Source organism: Salmo salar, chromosome 20 (genome assembly GCF_965601325.2).
Source record: "Salmo salar chromosome 20, fSalSal1, whole genome shotgun sequence".
Taxonomy (NCBI): Eukaryota; Metazoa; Chordata; class Actinopteri; order Salmoniformes; family Salmonidae; genus Salmo; species Salmo salar.
This window is the reverse complement of record NC_138310.1, coordinates 13,621,995-13,648,695: the sequence shown is the minus strand read 5'-3', so window position 1 is coordinate 13,648,695 and position 26,701 is coordinate 13,621,995. Positions and strand designations below refer to the sequence as shown.

The following is a 26,701-nucleotide window of genomic DNA, read 5'->3' as shown; positions in this document are numbered from 1 at the left end:
ACAATAGACATGCATGAATCAGTGAAGGGGTTTGGGTCCCTAGGCAAATAATCTAACCGGAGCCCTGTGAAGAGTACAGTGGAAGTCCACAGGCTCTAGGACCTAAGCGTTCAGAGTCTTTGATGGTCTTATTTTGTCCGTTACGTTCATGCATGTAATCATTGATTGTTTCTATTGTGACAGCGCAATTTACCATCTGTGGTGTCCCATGGGGTTGACACTGTCATTGGCTCTATCCCCACAGACTTAGAGGAATTTATGTTAATTTCCCGTTGTGAATTTTACTTGTAGAGGTCTTTCCAATTATATTTGTGTATGTGAACGTGGTCAACAGATTTTAAATTTGGTAAACCCACAAAATAAGTGAAGTAAAAATATATATATTTAAAAAAAGTAGCCTATAGTCCTAAACAAGGAAAACGTTTCCTCCTTTCCTTAACAGTTTTTACTCTATCTCTGGGAGCTTATAGCCCATAAGAGTCTATTGCTACTATTTATTGTCACTTGAAGACTTGTCGAAATACTGTCTGTGTTCCATAAAACAGGTTGACCTCACCAGCGCAAATCTCCTCTGACAAGTGTCAACCTTTCCGCCTGGAGGTTTCCTGGGCTCCTACCTCCCATGCCCGCATCCCAGGCCGTTTCTCCCGCTTTTGTGCAGAGAAAGACGCGGGTGCAGCGGCGGGGAAACAATTGTCTGCAAACACTCGCCTAAAATGTACATTCATTTAGACGCTCACAAGTAGCGAGACACCATCACTGTCGAGGGTCTCTATTTGTTGGAATACTTCAAAACTGGAACTTATGAAGATGGACTCCACATTAACTTATTGATGGAAAATTGTATAGGCTAAAAATAGGCTATACATTTTACTTGATCAATTATTCCTCTTACTTCTATATATATATATATATATATATATATATATATATATATATATATATATATATATATATGCTTTTTTTTTACAATCTAGTGCTGATTTTCATTTAAGATTTGGCAATATTTAAGTGTTTTGTAGCCTATTGTATTCTAGCGACGCATCTAAAGTGCACCTGCGCATCGATCATGACCAAAACAATTTATTTTAGCTGACCAACAAAAAGTACCACACATAAGTTATCATCTGTCATCTTACTATGACAATTGTCAACAATATTGGATAAAGTCTCAGTGGCTGCAGCTATTGAGCGCAGTACCGACAGTTTATCCAGGAACTGCATAATCACAATAATTAAAGGAAGAACTAGCATATAGGCCTAAATACAAAAAGTAAGCACAGATCTGGTTAGACTGTGCGAATGGTGTGTTTGCTGTCTTCCACGGGACTGTCACAAGTTGTTACATTGGCAGCAGGCCCCTTGAGCAACAATAGGCTCCGTTGAGGTTGGCCTACTGCGCATGACAGTCTGCTGGACAGTTCCAGAGAGGGAAATTTAAAAACGGTTTTTGGGAAACAAGTGCAGCACAGTGAAAATACAGTAGGCTACAACGGGGCTCATCGCCAGCTCAAATTTGCTGCAGATTATTCTAAACAGGTAAGATTTGAATTTTTTTCGGTATTACGAGAACGACTATCAGCAAATAGTTGTAGGCCTAAGAGTTTGAGTGAGAGGGGATTATTTCAATTGGAGGACTTTTCCGTTAGGCCAATTGATATGTCAGTAAGGGTGGGAAACGCGGCGATATTTTGGGATTGCACCACAAGTAGACATTTTTTAAGCAGTCAAGTTAATAAATAGCCTTGTGAACTGAAATGAAATAAAAAGCCATCATTGGCAAAATCAATACATTTCCATCATTTTGTTTCCCATAACATAAAACTCGATTGTATAGCCTATCAATTTGAAGCACAGCCTACATCATGTGAACTGAGAATAAACCTTTAACTTTGCTTCTTTTTTTACACCAAAAAGATCACACGTGTTGTTTTCTATGTTAATATTAAATTGTTATGTTTTTGCCATAATAGGTGATATGATTGTCATTAGCATATAACAGTAGGTCTCGTTATTAACTGGTCATAATCAGATGCAGATTGTTTTCTTTAGACATTCATTGTAGCTTATATGATTAAATAAATAATAGAAAATGCTTGTTTTTCCCCATAAGTAGTCTGTTTGATGTGCTAATATTTTATTTATCTAAATGCTAGTATAATAACATATATAATGTGTTGCTAAAACAAGGAAACAAAGGAATGTCTTATGCAGTAGCACTTTTTCCCTTGTTGCAGGATTACCAAACATCCCAAGAAATGATAGAAAGTAGAATTACGACCAGCATGTCAGGAATTCTCGAAAATTCAGGTCATCATCCCTCTCCACAAGACTACAGGTAAGACTGGATTTATAACATTCAGTTACTTTAAAGACAGCCTTTGAATGATTTTAATCAGACTAAATCCTAACCCCAGATATAAGGTTTTGGATACATTTTGTATTTTGTAAAGTTGGCAACACTTAACACTGAAAATATGGTTCAAAATGTTCAGGCATAAGGATAATTCCAAGATATATTTCCCAAAATCTCCCTATAAGTTTAGTCTAAATGTAGATGAGCAGCTCTTTCCGTGAAGGGAGGGGGCTTATGAAAAAGTGGAAAGAAAAAACAACAACCTTAGAATGAATGATTTTCAGTCTGAATGGATCTGTCAGAAACCATCAGCTCTGTTTACACTCCCGCTGTCGGCACACGGAGAGACTGAGCCTCTCCGGGTCACTACTGCAGAGAAGTGGCTCCCAATTAGGAGGAGGAGGCGGAGGGAATGAGAGGGGGAGGGGGTGGAGCGGGGTGAGCTGCGGTGTTGAACGTGCGACTAGTGCTAGTCCAACATGCCTTGCCTCGCTGAACATCCACTTTATTGTGGGTTAAGTGTGTGGGAGGGAGGGAGGAGGGGTCTAGAGTTGTTTGTGAGATTTTCAGACAAGCGTTAAGAATGGGACCTCCTTGCATAGTTCTCATTCGTTTAACATGTCAAGTATGAGTCATAGGCTAGGACTGTTTCCAATCGAGTTGAAATATTTTGTTCAAATCCCACTAATCGTTAAAAGGGATGTTCATGTTTTACTGAAAACACAACCTGACATGATTTTTGTACCTCTTTCATTTTGAAAATATGTCCAAAACACCTTACAAACACCTCAATAACTCATTCATGAATCCCTTCTGAAGGTCATGTCTGCATTTGATGCATCTCAATTCCAACATTCAAAAGTAGATTGAACCACCATAAATGTCAGATGTCCTTGAGAAAGGGATACTTGTGTAATATGATTTGGATTGGTGTGCTTGTAAGGTACTTTAGACGTATTTCAGTATGAATGGGGGGGGGGGGGGGGGGGGGGCTATTGGAATACTGACAAAACACAATGACTATCAATTACCTAAGTAAATTAAACAAAAGACATATCCCAAGGACTGTGTTGGGGATCCAACTACAGCCAAGGTATGTGGAAAAATTATGTGAAGTTGTATTGAGTTGAAACAATAAAAAAGCTTCTTAAATGTATAACCACTCTTAAACATATAGACAAACAGAGCTATTGATGAAAGGACTGATCATCCAAGATATCCAAATGATATTTTTAAGCATCTTTGAGGCTTTACAGTGTTTGTTTACATTTACGATGTTTACAAACAGAGTAAAACAAGTTTATATTTTGGATTCTGATGGGGTACAACAACTGAACTAAACCCACGAGTTATATTCTTCAAGAATCAATTAGTATTATTATTAATTTTTAAGCCAAAAAAATGTATGTAGCAACTGCAGATTGCTCCTCTGAGGCCAAAATAATAATATTTTTGGCATATGCTTCCATTGGAACTAGTGCTCTCTAAAATGTGTTTTACCAATTTGTATTTAGCCGTAACTATATATATTTTGGGTGTTTTTTCCCGTTGGAGCGAGAGAGAGAGAGAGAGAAAGAAAGAGAGAGAGAGAGAGAAAGAGAGAAAGAGAGAAAGAGAGAGAATGTATGTGGCGGATGTACATGTGTCTTTTGGGGGGGGGGGGGGGGGTACAGGAAGCTCATACTTCAAAGCTCAAGATGAAATAGGTGTTGTCTGTGGTGTACAGTTTCACAGGAGCTTCTGTCACTCTGCTTTGAAAGAGACGGTTATTCACAAGCCTTTACTGGCACACGCAGTCAAGGTGTCCAAAACCTTGTGAAATTATGTAATTTATTCAGGTGACAGGTTGAGTGAGCAGTGTGGCCTGACCTCCAACCCCCTACCCCCACCTTCCTCCAGGGCCTTGTCTACTGCCCTTCTGGAGGGAGGGGGAGGGGGGGGGGGGGCAGTGAGGAGAGAGGCTGGAAAGGGACAGGGAAGCAGATGGCATCCTACTTGTCTCTCTTGTGTGAGAGCTGTCATTCCAACAGATTAATGCAGGGACTGTTTTTTTTTTAAACGGCAAAGACAATCAAGGAAGGGTCTGGGGGGAAACAATAGAGCCACGTGCCACTGGGCAGATTTGTCGTTTGGGACACAATCACTTTTCAATAGACAAGGCCAACTGTTACAGAGCAACATGTGCCGCTCTGCCATGTTTTCAAATGATCTCATGCGCTGTGTACTTATGATTCAGCCAATGGTTAGAGGGAGATTGTGGTCACCTGACATAGGGGTGATTTTGTTTGCAGTTGGGGTTGGGGTGGGGACCTACGGTGTCCAGGCCCACAAAGTAACTGAATAGTGAGTGTTGTCATAGCGACCCCAATTACTGAACTCTTCTACAGTGAGTGTGTGCAAAGACAACTGGAGAGGATTCAAGAGGATTCCTCTCTTTTCTTCCCGCAGAGCCCTACTTTTTTTAAAGAAACAATGATAAAAAGCTGAGAGGCAGGCCCATGCCCCTGATTAAGCAGAAATTATACAGTATATCTTAACTCATTTCATTGTACGCTGGTAAGGAAATTAATTTTAGACTAGACTAAATAATCATTAGGTTGTGGTTGTGTAGTTAATCTAGGGGGGGGGGGGGGGGGGGGGGGGGGGGTTGTACAGTATTTCCCAAAACTGGGGAAGTAACCATTAAAATGTCTAATGTTGATGAGGAAGTTCACAAGCAAATTTGAAGAGGGATTAATAATGTTGAGAATCTTGGCTTCGTGTCCATAATGTTACTACCTAATTAAATAGACCTAATTAAATAGCACTCTATAATCTACTGGTGGTAAATCCCAGATAAGACGATACTCCTGAATAATGATTTGTTCTCACTTCTCCCCTTCCATTATTGAATGTATTATTTTACAATAACTCGCTGTTCAGTCAGTGTATTTTATATTTGCCCAAGATATAACCAGACCTGGGTTTGAGTACTATTTCTAAAATGTTACTTTCTCATTTGTTTAAGAGTTTGCACTTTTGGGACTTGTGGTATTGGTTCCATCGCAACAATGCTTTCAACTACTATTTGAACCCAGGTCTGGATATAATGAACAGTTGTAATCTAGGCTGTGTATCTGAGTGGTTGTGTTGCTTGTGTCCGACCTCCGCAGACTTCTGACCACAGACCCCTCCCAGCTCCGAGAGGAGGATCTCCCCGGGGACCTGCAGTCTTTGTCGTGGCTCACCTCTGTAGACGTTCCCCGGCTGCAGCAGATGGCCGATGGTCGCGGTGGTGGCGGAGGAGACTTCAACGGGCCTTCCCAGGGGCAGGGGGGCAGCCTGCTGGAGCAGCAGACAGGTTGATTTTTGTCTTTTTTTTAATTTCACCTTTATTTAACCAGGTAGGCCAGTTGAGAACAAGTTCAGTGCGACACAAACAACACAGAGTTACACGTGGGATAAAAAAAACTTACAGTCAATAACACAATAGAAAAATCTGTATACAGTGTGTGCAAATGTAGTAAGATTAGGGAAGTAAGGCTATAAATAGGCCATAGTGGCGAAATAATTACAATTTAGCAATTAACACTGGAGTGATAGATGTGCAAAATATGAATGTGCAAGTAGAGATACTGGGGTGCAAAGGAGAAAAAAATAACAATATGGGGATGAGGTAGTTGGGTGGGCTATTTACAGATGGGCTGTGTACAGGTGCAATGATCGGTAAGCTGCTCTGGCAGCTGATGCTTAAAGTTAGTGAGGGAGATATAAGACTCCAGTTTCAGTGATTTTTGCAATTCGTTCCAGTCATTGGCAGCAGAGAACTGGAAGGAAAGGCGGCCAAAAGAGGAGTTGGCTTTGGGGTTCACCAGTGAAATATACCTGCTGGAGCGCGTGCTACGGGTGGGTGCTGCTATGGTGACCAGTGAGCTGAGATAAGGTGGGGCTTTACCTAGCAAAGACTTATAGATGATCTGGAGCCAGTGGATTTGGCGATGAATATGAAGCGAGGGCCAGTCAACAAGAGCATACAGGTCGCAGTGGTGGGTAGTATATGGGGCTTTGGTGACAAAACAGATGGCACTGTGATAGACTACATCCAATTTGCTGAATAGAGTGTTGGAGGCTATTTTGTAAATTACATCGCTGAAGTCAAGGATCGGTAGGATAGTCAGTTTTACAAGAGTATGCTTGGCAGCATGAGTGAAGGTTGCTTTGTTGTGAAATAGGAAGTCGATTCTAGATTTAATTTTGGATTGGAGATGCTTAATGTGAGTCTGGGAGGATAGTTTACAGTCTAACCAGACACCTAGGTATTTGTAGTTGTCCACATATACTAAGTCAGAATCGTCCAGAGTAGTGATGCTAGACGGGCAGGCGGGTGCGGGCAGCAATCGGTTGAAGAGCATGCATTTAGTTTTACTTGCATTTAAGAGCAGTTTGAGGACAAGGAAGGGTCATTGTATGGCATTGAAGCTCATCTGAAGGTTTGTTAACACAGTGTCCAAAGGGCCAGAAGTATACAGAATGGTGTCGTCTGCATAGAGGTGGATCAGAGAATCACCAGCAGCAAGAGCGACATCATTGATGTATACAGAGAAGAGAGTTGGCCCGAGAATTGAACCCTGTGGCACCCCATAGAGACTGCCAGAGGTCCGGACAACAGGCCGTCTGATTTGACCCACTGAACTCCATCTGAGAAGTAGTTGGTGAACCAGGCGAGGCAGTCATTTGAGAAACAAAGGCTATTGAGTCTGCCGATAAGAATGCGGTGATTGACAGAGTCGAAAGCCTTGGCCAGGTTGATGAAGACGGCTGCACAGTACTGTCTTTTATCGATGGCAGTTATGATATCGTTTATGACCTTGAGCGTGGCTGAGGTGCACCCATGACCAGCTCGGAAACCAGATTGCAAAGCGGAGAAGGTACGGTGGGATTCGAAATGGTTGGTGATCTGTTTGTTAACTTGGCTTTTGAAGACTTTAGAAAGGCAGGGTAGGATAGATATAGGTCTGTAACAGTTGAGGTTTAGTGTGTCTCCCCCTTTGAAGAGGGGGATGACTGTGGCAGCTTTCTTTAGGGATCTCAGACGATACAAAAGAGAGGTTGAACAGGCTAGTATTAGGGGTTGCAACAACTGCGGTGGATAATTTTAGAAAGAGAGGGTCCAGATTGTCTAGCCCAGCTGATTTGTAGGGGTCCAGATTTTGCAGCTCTTTCAGAACATCAGCTATCTGGATTTGGGTGAAGGAGAAATGGGAGAGGCTTGGGCAAGTTGCTGTGGGGGGTGCAGAGCTGTTGACCAGGTTAGGGGTAGCCAGGTAGAAAGCATGGCCAGCCGAAGAAAAATGCTTATTGAAATTCTCTATTATCGTAGATTTATCGGTGGTGACAATGTTTCCTGGCCTTAGTGCAGTGGGCAGCTGGGAGGAGGTGCTCTTATTCTCCATGGACTTTACAGTGTCCCAGAACGTTTTGGAGTTTGTGCTATAGGATGCAAATTTCTGTTTGAAAAAGCAAGGCTTTGCTTTCCTCACTGCCTGTGTATATTGGTTCCTAACTTCCCTGAAAAATTGCATATCACAGGGGCTATTTGATGCTAATGCAGTATGCCACAGGATGTTTTTGTGCTAGTGAATGACAGTTAATGCTGGAGTGAACCAAGAGCTATATCTGTTCCTATTTCTACATTTTTTGAATGGGGCATGCTTATTTATGATGGTGATGAAAGCACTTTTAAAGAATAACCAGGCATCCTCTACTGACGGAATGAGGTCAATATCCTTCCAGGATACCCGGGCCAGGTTGATTAGAAAGGCCTGCTCGCTGAAGTGTTTTGAATCAAATCAAATCAATTTGTCACATACACATGGTTAGCAGGTGTTAATGCAAGTGTAGCGAAATGCTTGTGCTTCTAGTTCCGACCATGCAGTAATATCTAACAAGTAACATAACCTAACAATTTCACAACAACTACCTTATACACACAAGTGTAAAGGAATGAATACGAATATGTACATACAAATATAGAAATGAGTGATGGCCGAACGGCATAGGCAAGATCTAATAGATGGTATGGAGTACAGTATATACATATGAGATGAGTATTGTAGGGTATGAAAACATATAAAGCAGCATTGTTTAAGGTGGCTAGTGATACATTACATCAGGATGGCAAGATGCAGTATATGGTATAGATTACAGTATATACATATGAGATGAGTAATGTAGGTTATGAAAACATATAAAGTGGCATTGTTTAAAGTGGCTAGTGATACATCTAATTACATCAAGATGGCAAGATACAGTAGATGGTATGGCGTACAGTATATACATATGAGATGAATAATGTAGGTTATGTAAACATTATCTGATATAAATAATATAAAGTGGCAAGTGATAAATTGATTACATCAATTTTCCCATTATTAAAGTGGCTTGAGTTGAGTGAGTATGTTGGCAGCAGCCGCTCAATGTTAGTGATGGCTGTTTAACAGTCTGATGGCCTTGAGATAGAAGCTGTTTTTCAGTCTCTCGGTTCCAGCTTTGATGCACCTGTACTGACCTCGCCTTCTGGATGTTAGCGGGGTGAACAGGCAGTGGCTCGGGTGGTTGCTGTCCTTGATGATCTTTTTGGCCTTCCTGTGACATCGGGTGGTGTAGGTGTCCTGGAGGGCAGAGGGTTTGCGCCCGGTGATGCGTTGTGCAGACCTCACTGCCCTCTGGAGAGCCTTCCGGTTATGGGCGGAGCAGCTGCCGTACCAGGCGGTGATACAGCCCGACAGGATGCTCTCGATTGTGCATCTGTAAAAGTTTGTGAGTGTTTTTGGTGACAAGCCGAATTTCTTCAGCCTCCTGAGGTTGAAGAGGCGCTGCTGCGCCTTCTTCACCACGCTGTCTGTGTGGGTGGACCATTTCAGTTTTTCCGTGATGTGTACGCCGAGGAACTTAAAACTCTCCACCCTCTCCACTACTGTCCCGTCAATGAAGATAGGGGGTGCTCCCTCTGCTGTTTCCTGAAGTCCACGATCATCTCTTTTGTTTTGTTGACATTGAGTGCGAGGTTATTTTCCTGACACCACACTCCGGGAGCCCTCACCTCCTCCCTGTAGGCCGTCTCATCGTTGTTGGTAATCAAGCCTACCACTGTAGTGTCATCTGCAAACTTGATGATTGAGTTGGATGCGTGCATGGCCACGCAGTCGTGGGTGAACAGGGAATACAGAAGAGGGCTGAGAACGCACCCTTGTGGGGACCCAGTGTTGAGGATCACCGGGGTGGAGATGTTGTCACTTACCCTCACCACCTGGGGGCAGCCCGTCAGGAAGTCCAGGACCCAGTTGCACAGGGCGGGGTCGAGTTTGGAGGGTAATATGGTGTTAAATGCTGAGCTGTAATCGATGAACAGCATTCTTACATAGGTATTCCTCTTGTCCAGATGGGTTAGGGCAGTGTGCAGTGTGATGGCGATTGCGTCGTCTGTGGACCTATTGGGTCGGTAAGCAAATTGGAGTGAGTCTACGGTGTCAGGTAGGGTGGAGGTGATATGGTCCTTGACTAGTCTCTCAAAGCACTTCATGATGACGGAAGTGAGTGCTACAGGGCGGTAGTCATTTAGCTCAGTTACCTTAGCTTTCTTGGGAACAGGAACAATGGTGGCCCTCTTGAAGCATGTGGGGACAGCAGACTGGGATAAGGATTGATTGAATATGTCTGTAAACACACCAGCCAGCTGGTCTGCGCATGCTCTGAGGACTCGTCAGGGGATGCCGTCTGGGCCTGCAGCCTTGCGAGGGTTAACACGTTTAAATGTTTTACTCACGTTGGCTGCAGTGGAGAGCCCACAGGTTTTGGTAGTGGGCCGTGTTAGTGGCACTGTATTGTCCTCAAAGCGAGCAAAAAACTTGTTTAGTCTGTCTGGGAGCAAGGCATCGTGATCCGCGACGGGGCTGATTTTTCTTTTGTAGTCTGTGATTGACTGTAGACCCTGCCACAAACCTCTCGTGTCTGAGCCGTTGAATTGCGACTCCACTTTGTCTCTGTACTGACGCTTAGCTTGTTTGATTGCCTTGCTGAGGGAATAGCTACACTGTTTATATTCGGTCATGTTTCCGGTCACTTTGCCCTGATTAAAAGCAGTGATTCACGCGTTCAGTTTTGTGCGAATGCAGCCATCAATCCATGGTTTCTGGTTGGGGAATGTTTTAATTGACGCTGTTGGTACGACATCACCGATGCACTTGTTAATGAACTCGCACACCGAATCAGCGTATTCGTCAATGTTGTTGTTCGCAGCAATGTGGAACATATCCCAGTCCACGTGATCCAAGCAATCTTGAAGCGTGGAATCCGATTGGTCGGACCAGCGTTGAACAGACCTGAGGGCGGGAGCTTCCTGTTTTAACTTCTGTCTATAGGCTGGGAGCAACAAAATGGAATCGTGGTCAGCTTTTCCAAAGGGAGGGCGGGGGAGGGCCTTATATGCATCGCGGCAGTTAGAATAACAGTGGTCTAGGGTTTTGCCCGCCCTGGTAGCACAACCGATATGCTGATAGAATTTGGGGAGCCTTGTTTTCAGATTAGCCTTGTTAAAATCCCCGGCTACAATAAATGCAGCCTCAGGATATGTGGTTTCCAGTTTACATAGAGTCCAATGAAGTTCTTTCAGGGCCGTCGATGTGTCTGCTTGGGGGGGATATACACGGCTGTGATTATAATCGAAGAGAATTCTCTTGGTAGATAATGCGGTCGGCATTTGATAGTGAGGAATTCTAAGTCAGGTGAACAAAATGACTTCAGTTCCTGTATGTTGTTATGATCACACCACGTCTCGTTAATCATAAGGCATACACCCCCACCCTTCTTCTTACCAGAGAGATGCTTGTTTCTGTTGGTGCGATGTGTGAAGAAACCAGGTGGCTGTACCGACTCAGATAGCGTGTCTCGAGTGAGCCATGTTTCCGTGAAACAAAGAACGTTACAGTCTCGGATGTCTCTCTGGAATTCTACCCTTGCTCGGATTTCGTCTACCTTGTTGTCAAGAGACTGGACATTGGCGAGTAGTATGCTCGGGAGCGGTGTGCGATGTGCCCGTCTACGGAGCCTGACCAGAAGACCGCTCCGTCTGCCCCTTCTTCTGCGGTGCCGTTGTTTTGGCTCGCCGGCTGGGATCCGATCCATTGTCCTGGGTGGTGGGCCAAACAGAGGATCCGCTTCGGGAAAGTCGTATTTCTGGTCGTAATGTTGGTGTGTTGACGTTGCTCTTATATCCAATAGTTCCTCCCGACTGTATGTAGTAAAACCTAAGATTACCTGGAGTAACAATGTAAGAAATAACACATAAAAGAGCTAAATACTGCATAGTTTCCTAGGAATGCGAAGCGAGGCGGCCATCTTTGTCGGCGCCGGAAGTTTAGGGAGCGTTTGACAGTGATGAGGGGTGGTCGTTTGACCGCGGACCCATTACGGACGCAGGCAATGAGGCAGTGATCGCTGAGATCCTGATTGAAGACAACAGAGGTATATTTAGAGGGCAGATTGGTCAGGACGATATCTATGAGGGTGCCAGTGTTTATGGATTTAGGGTTGTACCTGGTAGGTTCCTTGATAATTTGTGTGAGATTGAGGGCATCTAGCTTAGATTGTAGGATGGCCCGGGGTGTTAAGTATATCCCAGTTTAGGTCACCTAACAGTACAAACTCGGAAGATAAATGGGGGGGGGGGGTTAATTCACATATGGTGTCCAGGGCACAGCTGAGGGCTGAGGTGGGTCTTTAACAAGCGGCAACAGTGAGAGACTTATTTCTAGAAAGGTGGATTTTTAAAAGTAGGTCTGTTTGGGCACAGACCTGGATAGCATGACAGAACTCTGCAGCCTATCTCTGCAGTAGATTGCAACTCCATCCACTTTGGCAGTTTTATCTTGGCGGAAAATGTTGTAGTTGGTGATGGAAATTTCAGAATATTTGGTGGCCTTCCTAAGCCAGGATTCAGACACGGCTAGGACATCATGGTTGGTGTGCTAAAGCAGTGAATAAAACAAACTTAGGGAGGAGGCTTCTGATGTTAACATGCATGAAACCAAGGATTTTACGGTTACAGAAGTCAACAAATGATAGCGCCTGGAGAATAGGAGTGGAACTGGGGGCTACAGGGCCTGGGTTAACCTCTACATCACCAGAGGAACAGAGGAGGAGTAGGATAAGGGTACGGCTAAAGGCTATAAGAACTGGTCGTCTAGTGCGTTGGGGACTGAGAATAAAAGGAGCAGATTTCAGGGCGTGGTAGAATAGATTCAGGGCATAATGTACAGACAATGGTATGGTAAGATGTGAGTACAGTGGAGGTAAACTTAGGCGTTGAGTGACGATGAGAGAGGTTTCGTCTCTGGAGGCACCAGTTAAGCCAGATGAGGTCTCCGCATGTGTGTAGGGTGGGACAAAAGAGCTATCTGAGGCATGTTGAGCAGGACTGAGGGCTCTACAGGGAAATAAAACAATGACAACTAGCCAAGACAGCAGTAGATAAGGCATAATGACATTAGAGAGAGGCATAAAGCAATCACAGGTGTTGATCAGGAGAGACAACGGGTAAATGGCGATGAATGGGCAGATCGGGTCAGTTAGGTACATACAGGACCTGAGTTCGAGGCTGGGGCCGACAGGTAAACAAAATGAGGTACCGTGTTATTGAAACAGTCCAGGGGGTATCAGCTGCATAGCCGAGTGATCATAGGGTCAAAAGAGCAGGAATAGGTGAGTCAGGGTGCTGTTCGGTAGTCACTACTACGCTAGGTGAGCAGGGGACACAGTGTTCAGAAAAGCTAGCGGGCCGGGGCTAGTAGATGGTTCTTCGGCGATATCGTAACAGAATAGCCGTTGAGACAGTTGAGTCGTGATGGATCGGCGGGGCTCCGTGTTTCAACAATAAAGTGTCCAGGCCAATTAGCAAAGGAGGTATTGTAGCCCTAGTATTAGCAGGTATATGGGCCTAGCTCGAGGCTAGCTCAAGGCTAGCTGGTGCTTGCTTCGGGACAGAGGCGTTAGCTGACAGTAGCCACTCGTTTGCAGCTAGCTAGCCGCGATGATCCGGTGTAATGATCCAGAGCGACAGGAATCTGGTGATATGGTAGAGAGAAGCAGTCTGATATGCTCTGGGTTGATATCGCGCTGTGCAGACTGGCAGGTGTTGTCCGAAATAAGGCTGACTGGTGACCGAGAAAAAGGTGAAGACCGCTAGCCGTGGCTAACAAAGACTAGTAGCTGGTTAGCTGGCTAGCTCCTGATGGAAGTTCCAGTTATAAGGAATAAAAATAGCAGATCCGTACCACATTGGGTGAGGCGGGTTGCAGGAAAGTATATTTAGTTCGTAGATAGAAAGTGAGATTAAGATATATACGAAAAAGACCGTCTATTTACACGGGATAAGACAAAGACAAACACACACCTTCTACTGCTATGCCATCTTGGATTCAAGGTGAGACGCACACACACTCCACGTCAGTGGGGCAGCGCCGTTTCAAATCCACACACATACGCTTTAATTGGATAGTTCAGGAGTACTGCTAGGCCCTGATGTTGAGGAGGACAAGTTAGCCAAACCCATTACAGTTGGAAACAAGCTATAACTGCCAACCTGGATAATAAGACTTGCAAGACAAATAAAATCATTAAAGTATAAGGGGGTATAGACTCGGGCCTGTGCTAAATCTTGATAGGGCCATGGGCCCTATTTGAATACTTTGCAAATGCATCCTCCTTGAAGTACAATCACAGATCTGAATGTTTGGATTGGTGAAAGGAATAGGGTGTTAGTCTTGCTTAAACTTATCCCATCACCTATATATCTAGACTTACCTAGAGGAAACGAGGAAGAAAGGATGCATTTCGAGAGTACTGTAACAGGGCCGATGTGTGGAGATTGATTGGAGACTGACCTGGATGTTGTACTTCTTCCTTCCTCACAGCTCAGCTGAACAACATAACCATGGCAGGGGGACAGGGAGCCATGATCCACCTACAGAGCAACATGCAGCACAGCCCCCTGGGAATTAACGTCATCACCGCCCAAAGCGGAAGTGTACGTTTTGCTTCCCGACCAATTATTTATCAACACGTTTTTTTTTAATCAATGCTTATACTCTAGGACAGTAAAGTATAGGATATACTTAATAATATATTAAACTTGTCCTCGGTCTACTCCACAGATGTCTCCATTCTCCATGAATGGGCAGCCCTCCCCAGGGTACCAATGCCCTGCCTCTGTCTACCAACCTACACCCCAACAAGTGTTCACTCTGACCCAGACTAGCCAGCAGGTAACTACGTCATCCCTGCAACCGGGCTGTGGATACAATTTGTTAATTAGAGATGAGTTGTTACATACACTGAGTGTACAAAGCATTAGGAACACCTGCTCTTTGCATGACACAGACTGACCAGGTGAATCCAGGCGAAGCTATGGTCCCTTATTGATGTCACTTGTTAAATCCACTTCAATCAGTGTAGATGAAGGGGAGGAGGCAGGTTAAATAATGATTTTTAAGCCTTGAGACAATTGAGACATGGATTATGTGTGTGTGCCATACAGAGGATGAATGGGCAAGGCCGAAAGTGCCTTCGAACGGGGTATGGTAGAATGTGCCAGGCGCCCCGGTTTGAGTGTGTCAAGAACTGCAACGCTGCTGGGTTTTTCACGCTCAACCGTTTCCCATGTGTATCAAGAATGGTCCAAAGGTCATCCAGACATCTTGACACAACTGTGGGAGGCATCGGAGTCAACATGGGCCAGCATCCCTGTGGAACGCTTTCAACACCTCAACGAATTGAGTCTGTTCTGAGGAGGTGCAACTCAATATTAGGAAGCTGTGACTAATATTTTGTACACAGAATTGTTCGAGTATTTAGTGTTACTAAAATAGTTATAAGAGCTGTCCAGTGGATAATTAAGTTACAATGTAAACCTGTTAATATAGTATCGTTACTAGAGTAATTACAGTGTTATTACATGGGTATAAGAGCAACTTAATGTAATTCGTTAGAGATTACTCTACCAGTTTACTGCCTGCTGCTGATTAAGGGTTTGATATTTAGATGCCATTCATTCAAACAACAAGAAATATGTTTTTGAAATAAGTAGCAAATAATACACAATACAGATTTTCTAGATTGTTCACTAATTTCTCTTTGCCCTCTCTCCCTCTCAGTGTACTCCTGCTGGGCTCTATGGCAATGTCTCTTTCAACAACCAAAGCCTGTTCACACAGCCGCGCCTGGCTCCACAAAACCAGGACCTGCAGCCCAAGACTTTCCCCAAGCCCATCTACTCCTACAGGTGAGCTTCCCCCTGGGCCAAGTGGCATTATGGTATTATTGTATGGCCTGGGTCGTGTTCATTAGGGCACACAATGGAAAATGACAAATTCAGGTAGTCCTTTCCTGTTTCAGTCAGTTTTCTTCCCTTTGATGCCCAGTGAACACAAACCTGGTCTAATTATCAACAGTATATGTAGCTTAATCCACTTATTGTCTCGCTACTTTGATCCATCCTCAGCTGTTTGATCTCTATGGCTCTGAAGAACAGCAAGACAGGCAGTCTCCCAGTCAGCGAGATCTACACCTTTATGAAGGAACATTTTCCCTACTTTAAGGTATGACTCGGTCGGATCCTCTAAGGCACGTGTGAAACTCATTCCACAGAGGGCTGAGTGTCTGCGGGTTTTCGCTTCTACCTTGTACTTGATTTATGAATTAAGGTCACTAATTAGTAAGGAACTTCCCACACCTGGTTGTCTAGGGTTTAATTGAAAGGAAAAACAAAAAAACTGCAGACACTGGGCACTCAATGGAATGAGATTGACACCCCCTGCTCTAAGGGCTGGTTTCCCAGACCCAGATTAAGCCTAGCCATGGACTAAAAAGCATGCTCAATAAAGAATCTCCATTGAGCATGCTTTTTAGTCCAGGACTAGGCTTAATCTGGGCCTGGGAAACTGGCCTAATATTCAATAGGGATTGGGGAAGCAGATATTTTAGGTAAGCATTGTGCTAAATCAGTTGTTTAAATGTCTCCTTCCTCTTCCTGGGTTTTCATCCACCTGAAGACAGCACCAGACGGATGGAAGAACTCAGTCCGACACAACCTGTCGCTAAACAAGTGCTTTGAGAAGGTGGAGAACAAGACGAGTGGGTCGTCTCGTAAGGGCTGCCTCTGGGCCCTGAACCCGGTCAAGATCGACAAGATGGAGGAGGAGATGCAGAAGTGGAAGCGTAAGGACCTCCCAGCCATCCGCCGCAGCATGGCTAACCCAGGTGAGACCACAGGACTGACTGAGGCCCATTCACACATAACCTGGGTCCTGTTCACCAGGCACAAAATGAAGGAAAAGGGAAGGAAACCGGGAGGGACAACCTTTTCCATTGCATAATGTTTAAAAACTTTTTCCTTTGTGTACTCAAATGAACACAGCCCATCAATGAAGAACACGCACCACCACCAGTTAAGATGATTATGCCCATTCAGTTTTATATGTCAGTGTGGCAAGTGTCATGGCTACAGTTAGCTATGTTACAATTGATGACAACATTCTAATTCAAGAATAAACGAAAGAGGTTATCCATTTGTCACATTTAGTGGACTGCTATAAGCAGGGCCGGATTAAGAAATCCGTCACACCATCATTTTCGGTAAACAAATCTGTGCACCAAGATGCAATAGGATGCGTGGTAAATTTAACGTTAAAGAACAACAAGAACCCTTATAATAAAGCCATAATAACATTTGCGATGTGGCATAGGCTACAGTTGAGCAGAGGCGTTTTTAGGATTTCCACACATGGGGATCATTTGTTAGCCTTTTAAAAAATGCACTTCATGTAATTTTATGTCGTTTACATGATAGAATGCATTAGCTGAATCTTTTTTAATACCACACAAATGACCGAAATGAGTGGCTACTCTGACAAACGGAGATCAAGCTGGTCTTGAATTCAAACAAACAATAGCCCAGGCCAAAGAAGCGACACACAGATTGTACAATATTATGAGGCTATATACAGTGCATTCGGAAAGTATTCGAACCCCTTGACTTTTTCCCCATTTTGTTACGTTACAGCCTTATTCTAAAATCGATTAAATAAATAAAAATCCTCATCAATCTACACACAATAAACAATAATGACAAAGCAAAAAAATGCTTTTTTATCAATTTTAGCAAATTTATAAAACATAAAAACCTTATTTACATGACTATTCAGACCATTTGCTATGAGACTAACATTAGAATTGAGCTCAGGTGCATCTTGTTTCCATTGATCATCCTTGAGATGTTTCTACAACTTGATTGGACTCCACCTGTGGTAAATTCAATTGATTGGACATGATTTGGAAAAGCACAAACCTGTCTATTTAAGGTCCCACAGTTGAACGTGCATATCAGAACTAAAACCAAGCCATGAGGTCAAAGGAATTGTCCCTTGAGCTCCGAGACAGGACTGAGTCGAGGCACAGATCTGGGGAAGGGTACAAAAAAAAATTCTGCAGCATTGAAGGTCCCCAAGAACACAATGGCCTTCATCATTCTTAAACGGAAGAAGTTTGGAACCTCAAAGACTCTTCCTATAGCTGGCCGACCCGGCCAAACTGAGCAATTGGGGGAGAAGGGCCTTGGTCAGGGAGGTGACCAAGAACCCGATGGTCACTCTGACAGAGCTCCAGAGTTCCTCTATGGAGATGGGAGAACCTTCCAGAAGGAGAACAATCTCTGCAGCACTCCACCAATCAGGCCTTTATGGTAGATTGGCCAGACGGAAGCCACTCATCAGTAAAAGGCACATGAAAACCCGCTCGGAGTTTACCAAAAAGGCACCTAAAGACTCTCAGACCATGAGAAACAAGATTATCTGGTCTGATTCTTTGGCCTGAATGCCAAGCGTCACGTCTGGAGGAAAACTGGCACCATCCCTACGGTGATGCATGGTGGTGGCAGCATCATGCTGTGGGGATGTTTTTCAGTGGCAGAGACTGGGAGACTAGTCAGGATTGAGGGAAAGATAAATGGAGCAAAGTACAGAGATATCATTGATGAAAACTTGCTCCAGAGCGCTCAGGACCTCAGACGGGTGGGGGTTCACCTTCCAACAGGACAACAACCCTAAGCACACAGCCAAGACAACGCAGGAGTGGCTTCGGGACAAGTCTCTGAATGTCCTTGAGTGGCCCAGCCAGAGCCCGGACTTGAACCCGATCGAACATCTCTGGAGAGACCTGAAAATAGCTTTGCAGCGACGCTCCCCATCCAACCTGACAGAGCTTGAGAGGATCTGCAGAGAATGGGAGAAACTCCCCAAATACAGGTGTGCCAAGCGTCATACCCAAGAAGACTCGAAGCTGTAATAGCTGCCAAAGGTGCTTCAACAGAGTACTGAGTAAAGGGTCTGAATACTTATGTAAATGTAATATTTCAGTTTTAAAAACCTGTTTTTGCTTTGTCATGATGGGGCACTGTATACTGAACAAAAATATAAACACAACATGTAAAGTGTTGGTCCCATGTTTCATCAGCTGAAATAAAAGATCCTATTCATTTTCCATACTCACAAACAGCTTATTTCTCTCCAATTTTGTACACAAATTTGTTTACATCCCTGTTAGTGAGAATTTCTCATTTGCCAAGATATTCCATCCACCTGACAGGTGTAGCATATCAAGAAGCTGATTAAACAGAATGATCATTACACAGGTGCATCATGTGCTTTAGACAATAAAAGACCACTCTTAAATGTGCAGTTTTGTCACACAACACAATGCCACAGATGTCTCAAGTTTTAAGGGAGCGTGCAATTGGCAACGTCGTTTTAGAGAACATGGCAGTACGACCAACCGGCTTCACAACCGCAGACCACATGTAACCACGCCAGCCCAGGACCTCCACATCCGGCTTGTTCACTTGCGGGATCGTCTGAGACCAGCCACCCGGAGAGCTGATGAAACTGAGAAGTATTTCTGCCTGTAATAAAGCCCTTTTTGTAGGGAAAAACAAATTCTGATTGGCTGGGCCTTTGCCCTCCCAGGCCCACCTAGGCCTGTGCCCCTGCCCAGTCAAGTGAAATCCATAGATTAGGGCCTAATGAATTTATTTCAATAGACTGATTTCCTTATATGTAACTCAGTAAAATCACTGAAATTGTTGCATGTTGCATTTATATTTTTGTGCAGTATATATAGTACCAGTCAAAAGTTGACACACCAAGTCATTCAAAGGTTTTTCTTTATTTTGACTATTTTCTACATTGTACATCAGAACTATGAAATAACACATATGGAATCATGTAGTAACCAAAAAAGTGTTAAACAAATCAAAATATATTTTATATTTGTGATTCTTCAAAGTAACCACCATTTGCCTTGATAACAGCTTTGCACACTCTTGGCATGCTGTGGGCAAAACAAGTTTTTGAGAAAAAAATGTTTCTATTAGTTCTAAAGACAGATTAGTCTTCTCTTTTCAGCGGAAGGCATTGGCTTTCCAAACTGTATGTTTTTCCTGCAAAATGTTCAAAAGGCAAACAGACAGCAGCAACCAACCATAGAAATATAATCCATAGATGGCAGTTCCCATTCAAGTCAGGACTGGCAGCCATTGCTAGTGTACCCATGAGTTTAATAGTCAAATTGCCAGGGTGAGAAGTTCCAAAACCCTTCTATGGATTATGTCTATGGCTACAACGCAACAAGCTATATATTTGGCACGAATGCTGGCCAAATTGTGGCCTTCCCGACTGTAGGCAACCAGTAACAGCCAAAATAAATGAAACACTTGAGTAAATGACGGATACAAATAATATGTTAGGGTGTGGGGAGCATTTTCCTGGCATGGTTTAGGTCCAGTTGTAGAATCTATGCCAAGGTGCAGCTCGTGGTGGCCTTTTAAGACACTATGTTGGTTTTTCCTTCATTTTGACATTTACCTGTATTGTATGTGCTTGTGCTAAAATGTAATCCACTGTTATTTTTGAGAAACTATTGATCCTCTGTGGCTAAATGATGCTCTCTGGTGCATCTTGAACATTGAGAGAGGGCGCCTGTAGTTGGAATAACAAATGCAATCATTATTTTTCTTTGCCTCTTGTGCCCAGCCCCCGACTCACACAATTGACCAGTCACATGAGTTTATTATGCAGTTAATTTTTTATGAATCAGTTACCCAATCAAGGCATGGCCCCCCAGTTACCCACATGTCCCCCCCTACCTCCTCTCCTTCCCCCATCTGACAACTGACAATTAGCAGAGCAGCAGCAGCAGGCTGTCTACACAGCGGGCTCCTGAATCCTCCTCTGGTTGGCGGTTGTAGTAAAATAATCAAATATATATTGTAAATATAATCTATACTGTATACATTTACTTTATTTATTAAAAATAAATAGCTGCCTCTTGGGCCCTGGTAAGCCGGCCCTTGCGATAAGCAACATCACAGAATCTGCTTCGTTTTTTTTACATTTTAAATGGAGTCATCAGTCACTGAACTGGTCTGCTCCCTCTTTCCCTGTCAGATGAGTTGGACAGGTTGATCACGGACCGGCCGGAGAGCTGCAGACGGAAGCCCATGGACCCCGGGATGACCCGTCTGCCCAGCTGTCCATCTGGCCTATCCCTGCCTGTCCCGGGCCAGATGCAACCCCAGCCCATGGTCACCCTGTCCCTGCAGTGCCTGCCCATGCACCAGCACCACCAGCTCCATGCCCAGGCCAGGCTGGCCCCGGTGTCCCCCCCCCCTGCCCAAACGCCCCCCCTCCACACCGTTCCTGACCTCTCCAACAGCCTCCTCGCTACCCAGCATCCCGGCAAGCAGCCGCACGACTTCTACAGTCTCCATGGTGAGGTCAACGCAGAGGTGGACACGCTGGACCCCAGCATCATGGACTTCGCTCTACAAGGTGGGCAGCCATAGTACTAGTCACAACAACATTTTATACCGTCTTAAAACTCCAGTGCAATCAAAAATGTGATTTCCTGTGATTTCCAACTGAGGTTGGAATAATATTGTGATAATGCCCTTTTAGTGTAAGAGTCGTTTGAAAAGACCACCTGAAAACCTTTTGGCCTGCCTGGTGACATCACCAGGCAGTAAATTGGTTAATAGAACAACTAGAGTTCCAAACCTCTGCCAATAAAATTGCTCTTGCCAAAAAGCTATTTGTTTCTTTTTCACCATTTTGATTGAAAGCAATCACAGTTAGTTACTTGATTTTTACCCAGAGATGATTTGAACAAGATAAAAAGTGCTGCATTGGGCCTTTAACAATCTGCATACCAACGTGACTTTACACGGCAGTTGGCCATTTTCTTGGCTTTCAGAACCAGTGATGACCAGTGACGTGACACGATTACCTCCTTCCCCAGGTAACCTGTGGGAGATGAAAGACGACAGCTTTAATCTGGAGGCATTGGGCACCTTCAGTAACTCTCCCCTGCGTTTGTCTGACTGTGACATTGGCACCATGACGGGCAGCCTCCCTCCAGTCTACAGCGGGGGCAGCATGCCCTTCTCAGACCTACAGGTGACGGGCATGTACACCTCCTACGCCGCCCTGGACACCCTCTCCTCCCAATACATGGGCACGCCAGGCAACAGCAAGCCCATCACTGCCCTGCTTTAATGAAAACATCCCCCGCACCACAGAGTGGAACCACACGGTGAGAGCGGCAACGAGACATCACCAACAATACAAAAACTTTGTTTGTTGCTGTGGCTCTACTTGTTAATCCCACTCCTGGCGCCAAAAAGCCCCCACATCTTCCACTGAAAAGCCTGAATCCTCATTGCTTTTCTCTATCCCCAATGACAGAGCAACTTGTGTTGCCATGCCTAAGCCACTATTTCAGATGAGAGAAAGAAGTCTGCTTGGAGGGTGATTTGATCAAAGTCATTGCTTTTACGTGTGTGGTTTTACAATAGGAGTAACCAATGAGGAAAACTGAAATTCGGGAGGAAATTTACTCAAATATACTGATGTCTCTGGGTGAACTTTGCCAAGCAAAGACTCAAGAGCTGTTGTACACAAACTTAGCAGGCTACACGTAGCATCTCTGCCAGTTTTGTACAATGTTGACTTTCCTGTGTTTGTAAGCCTTACCATGGTACTGTTAGTTCCCTGTTCTTATCCATTGTCTGTATTGTGCTAGGCAGTATTACTGTGATGTTTTATTTATATTTATAAATGGCAGCTGGAAAAGGGGAGGAATTTATCAAACACCGTTTACTGTACATTTGTGTTTCAAATCCCTGTGATCTCCACTGAAAAGCCTGTTTCTTAAACAGTTTTTAATCCTTACATTCCAAAACGCAAATATCAAAACCTGTCTAATAATAGCATTTGTAGACCATTTTACACATTTCTGCATTTGAAAATATGCTAAAATCTGTCCGAATTCCTAATATTCATTGAATTATTCACAACTTTTGGGAGGATGTCAGGCTACATGTACGGTAAAATCACAATGGATAAATAAAAAGAGCTACTCGCTGAAAACAGATTCATTACATTTATTTACAGATACTATACATTACTCTAATAAGGGGTAAGTACATGGCAGATTTGACATATATTATTGACAATTTAAAATGGATATCTGGCATTTTGACGAAGGCAACAGCAGCAGAACGGCTTGGGGTCTCTTGGTTACAATCTTGTCGTCTACCCATTCTACCCTTCTCTGCCCCTGTCCACCTGAGTTGAAGCAACAATCAGCATTATATTAAAAACACATCACAGAGAAAAAGTCATATTTGAATGTCAATTTGTTCCAAATGATTACTATACAAATACTATGGGTGTGAATTTATTCATTAGCATTTTTTAGGATTATTCACTGACTCCAGCATACACCATCACCGACAACAAAAAAAACACAAATGAAATGACTCAGGAAAAACACAGGCGTATTTGTTATTCAGTCAAAAAAACAATAATACAAAGAAAGAAATTCAAGGGCACACAAACACCGGTTAATAAAAACTAAAAAATATTACCTGACTTTCAAATTGTACTGGTTAGTCTTAAGGGCAATACTGACATATCCCATTTTTGGATTAAATTAATGAGGGGGAAAATATGAAAATTCCCTACTAGACCATTGTGTCACTGAAATGATTCTGTAAATGAAATGAATTAAACTTAATTTAAATGTAATGTCACTGAAATTTGTCTTTTTTTTGGTCAATATTGTCACAAGGATACATAATGAAGTAAAGGCTACACATCACCCAACCCCCAGACAGGCTTGTGTATCGTCTTTGCACTGGCACATAACTTAAAAAAAATGTATTTAACATGGTATTTGTTCGGCCCCTGGCTGGCGTACATTCAAAGGTCGGCACACATTCTCCCAGATATCAACAGAATGATCAACACACCATAGCAAAAACCCTGGTCACCCCCGTTGTAAAATGCCAGTGTACAGCATTAGCGATGAGAAGCTTGATAGAATACTAATAAAAAAAGGCACGTTTTCAAATCCTATTGATGAAGTGAATCAGAAATGTTAAAGAGTAGTGGTGGTTCCCTCTGATCATAGCAATGTTAAAACTACATGGAACCAGACCTGAGTTCAAATACTTTGACCATTTACTTTAACCTGCCTGCAGTGTCAGGTGGGCGGGGGTTGTACTTTTGATAATTGGGTGTGATTGCTGAAAACGGTTTACTCTTAAAACATTTTTTTTTAATCATAATAATAATAATTATTATTATCATTATTATTCCACTGGAACCTGTAGTGCCAAAACCGTAAAAGCTACCAACACCAAAACGGCCCTTTCCCAATGGCCATAGACTTGAATTGTAAAAATGTAGCCTATAACTAGTCTTATACCGTTTAAGCTAGAAACACCTTTCAAACGTGTAGACCAGTCTGGAATAGGTTGCTTGTTTACAGCTTTTTGATAACTTTTATACTTTTTGAACTTTAAAAAAAAGTGCATAAAAGCTCCATATGCTTGATTTGGAAGTATTTGGATTCACCACTGGTCTTGAACCGCTAAAGCTACAATACCACACCAATGTTGCCATGTACAGTGCATTCAGAAAGCATTCAGAACCCTTGACTTTTTACACATTTTGTTACGTTAGTCTTATTCTAATATGTATTAAATAAAATAAAAATCTCAATCTACACACAATACCCCATAATGAAAAAGCGAAAACAGGTTTAGACATTTTTGAAAATGTATATAAAAAAAAGAAATACTTGAGTTCAGGTGCATCCTGTTTCCATTGATCATCCTTGAGCTGTTTCTACAACTTGGAGTCCACCTGTGGTAAATTCAATGGATTGGACATGATTTGGAAAGGCACACCTGTCTATATAAAAAGGTCCCACAGTTGACAGCGCATGTCAGAACTAAAAACCAAGCCATGAGGTCGAAGGAATTGTCCGTAGAGCTCCGAAACAGAATTGTGTCGAAGCGCAGATCTGGGGAAGGGTAACAAAACATTTCTGCAGCATTGAAGGTCCCCAAGAACACGGAGGCCATCATTCTTAAACGGAAGAAGTTTGGAACCACAAAGACTCTTCCTACAGCTGGCCGCCCAGCCAAACTGAGAAATCAGGGGAGAAAAGCCTTGGTCAGGGAGGTGACCCAAGAACCCAACGGTCACTCTGACAGAGCTCCCTAGAGTTCCTCTGTGGAGATGGGAGAATCTTCCAGAAGGACCACCATCTCTGCAGCACTCCACCAATCAGGCCTTTATTTTAGAGTGGCCAGAGCGAAGCCACTCCTCTGCAAAAGGCAAATGACAGCCTGCTTAGAGTTTGCCAAAAGGCACCTAAAGGACTCAGACCATGAGAAACAAGATTCTCTGGCCTGATGAAACCAAGATTTAACTCTTTGGCCTGAATGCCAAATGTGACGTCTGGAAGAAACCTGGCACCATCGCTACGGTAAAGCATGGTGGTGGCAGCATCATGCTGTGACGATGTTTTTTAGTGGCAGGGACTGGGAGACTAGTCAGGATCAAGGGAAAGATGAACGAAGCAAAGTACAGAGAGATCCTTGATGAAAACCTGCTCCAGAGTGAAGGTTCACCTTCCAACAGGGCAAATACCCTAAGCACATAGCCAAGACAACACAGGAGTGGCTTCAGGACAAGTCTTAATGTCCTTGAGTGGCCCAGCCAGAGCCCGGACTTGAACCCAATCTAACATCTCTGGAGTGACCTGAAAAATAGCTGTGCAGCGACGCTCTCTATCCAACCTGACAGAGCTTGAGAGGATCTGCAGAGAAGAATGGGAGAATACTGGTGTGCCAAGCTTGTAGCGTCATACCAAAGAAGACTCGAGGCTGTAATCACTGCCAAAGGTTCTTCAACACAGTACTGAGTAAAGGTTATGAAAAATGATATCAGTTTATTTTTGTATAAATGTAGAAAACAAATCCCCAAATCTGTTTTTGCTTTGTCATTATGGGTTAGTGTGCAGATTGATGAGGGGGGAAAAAACAAATGAATCCATTTTAGAATAAGGCTGTAATGTAACAAAATGTAGAAAAAGTCAAGGGGTCTGAATACTTTCCGAAATCCCCCGGGCGATTTTATTTGGCCCCCCAAGTTAAGGACTTAAAAAAATGTATTTCAGTTGTTGAACATAGAAGACTAACTTCGCCAGGAAATCAGCTCAAAGGGATTTTAATTTAGTATCTGTACCCAAGTATTCCCACGCATAAATAGAGAGGCATAAGTGATCGTATCCCAATGAAATCAAGGTTTAAAATTCTGTTTATGTCAAATACTATATATGTTTTGGATTGTTGCAGTCAATTTGCAGTGTACAAATGATTTATAACTATGTTCCGGGCCCCCCGACCATCCGCGGAAAAAAAATAATAATCTACCCAAGGCAGGGACCCTTGATGTAGTGCATGTGTAGTGTATAGTGCTGCATGGTTATAGCATATGAGCAGCCCGAACTAGCCCTAACCCTGAGAATTCGACACGTTTGACTTCTTTGGCGTCTTAGCTTTGTCTCAACTCAACAATAGAAAGTAGGCAGCACCGATGGGGAGATCCTGCATGTGTCCCCCTGCCCTAGGTCCACATCCCACAGACCTACTTATCTATTCTCTCCCCTATGCTAGAACTTCAGGGATTTCCTGTGTAAGGCATTGGGCAGCTCAGCCTCAGATCTGGAGTTTAACTGGGGGCGGTGCCGTCCATCGTGGCCAGCAGGTGTGAGATCTTGGCCCTCTGGGATGGAGTGATGGACTGGCTCATGTGGATGATGCAGTCCATGGTCACCTCAGGGTTGGCCTGCACAATGCTGGGATAACACACACACACACACACAGTACATACATACACACAGTACACA

At 43.6% G+C, this 26,701-nt stretch overlaps 2 protein-coding genes across 12 annotated transcripts in view; one reads left to right on the top strand and one right to left on the bottom strand.

Annotated features, from left to right (window-relative positions):
- The first annotated feature begins 1,131 nt into the window (after positions 1–1,131).
- Positions 1,132–22,866, top strand: LOC106580109 (forkhead box protein N4). 2 transcript variants are annotated; one of them, XM_045702966.2, is made up of 10 exons: positions 1,132–1,539; positions 2,238–2,338; positions 5,509–5,696; positions 14,305–14,417; positions 14,545–14,655; positions 15,544–15,671; positions 15,891–15,987; positions 16,441–16,648; positions 20,887–21,270; positions 21,692–22,866. In XM_045702966.2, the coding sequence occupies exons 2-10, from the start codon at positions 2,259–2,261 to the stop codon at positions 21,991–21,993; spliced, it is 1,611 nt and encodes a 536-aa protein (XP_045558922.2). In that variant the 5' UTR covers positions 1,132–1,539; positions 2,238–2,258; the 3' UTR covers positions 21,994–22,866. The 2 variants fall into 2 exon arrangements, with proteins under 2 accessions (XP_045558922.2, XP_014016255.2); XM_014160780.3 differs by having other exon boundaries at positions 1,140–1,539; positions 21,737–22,866.
- The window catches only part of acacb (acetyl-CoA carboxylase beta), a 47,513-nt gene continuing 43,676 nt past the window's right edge, over positions 22,865–26,701 (bottom strand). For all 10 annotated transcript variants that reach the window (XM_014160783.3, XM_014160782.3, XM_014160788.3 and 7 more), the window contains one exon: positions 22,865–26,650. In XM_014160783.3, coding sequence (XP_014016258.2) covers positions 26,524–26,650 — 127 coding nt within the window. In that variant the 3' untranslated portion in view covers positions 22,865–26,523. The remainder of the gene's footprint in view (positions 26,651–26,701) is intronic.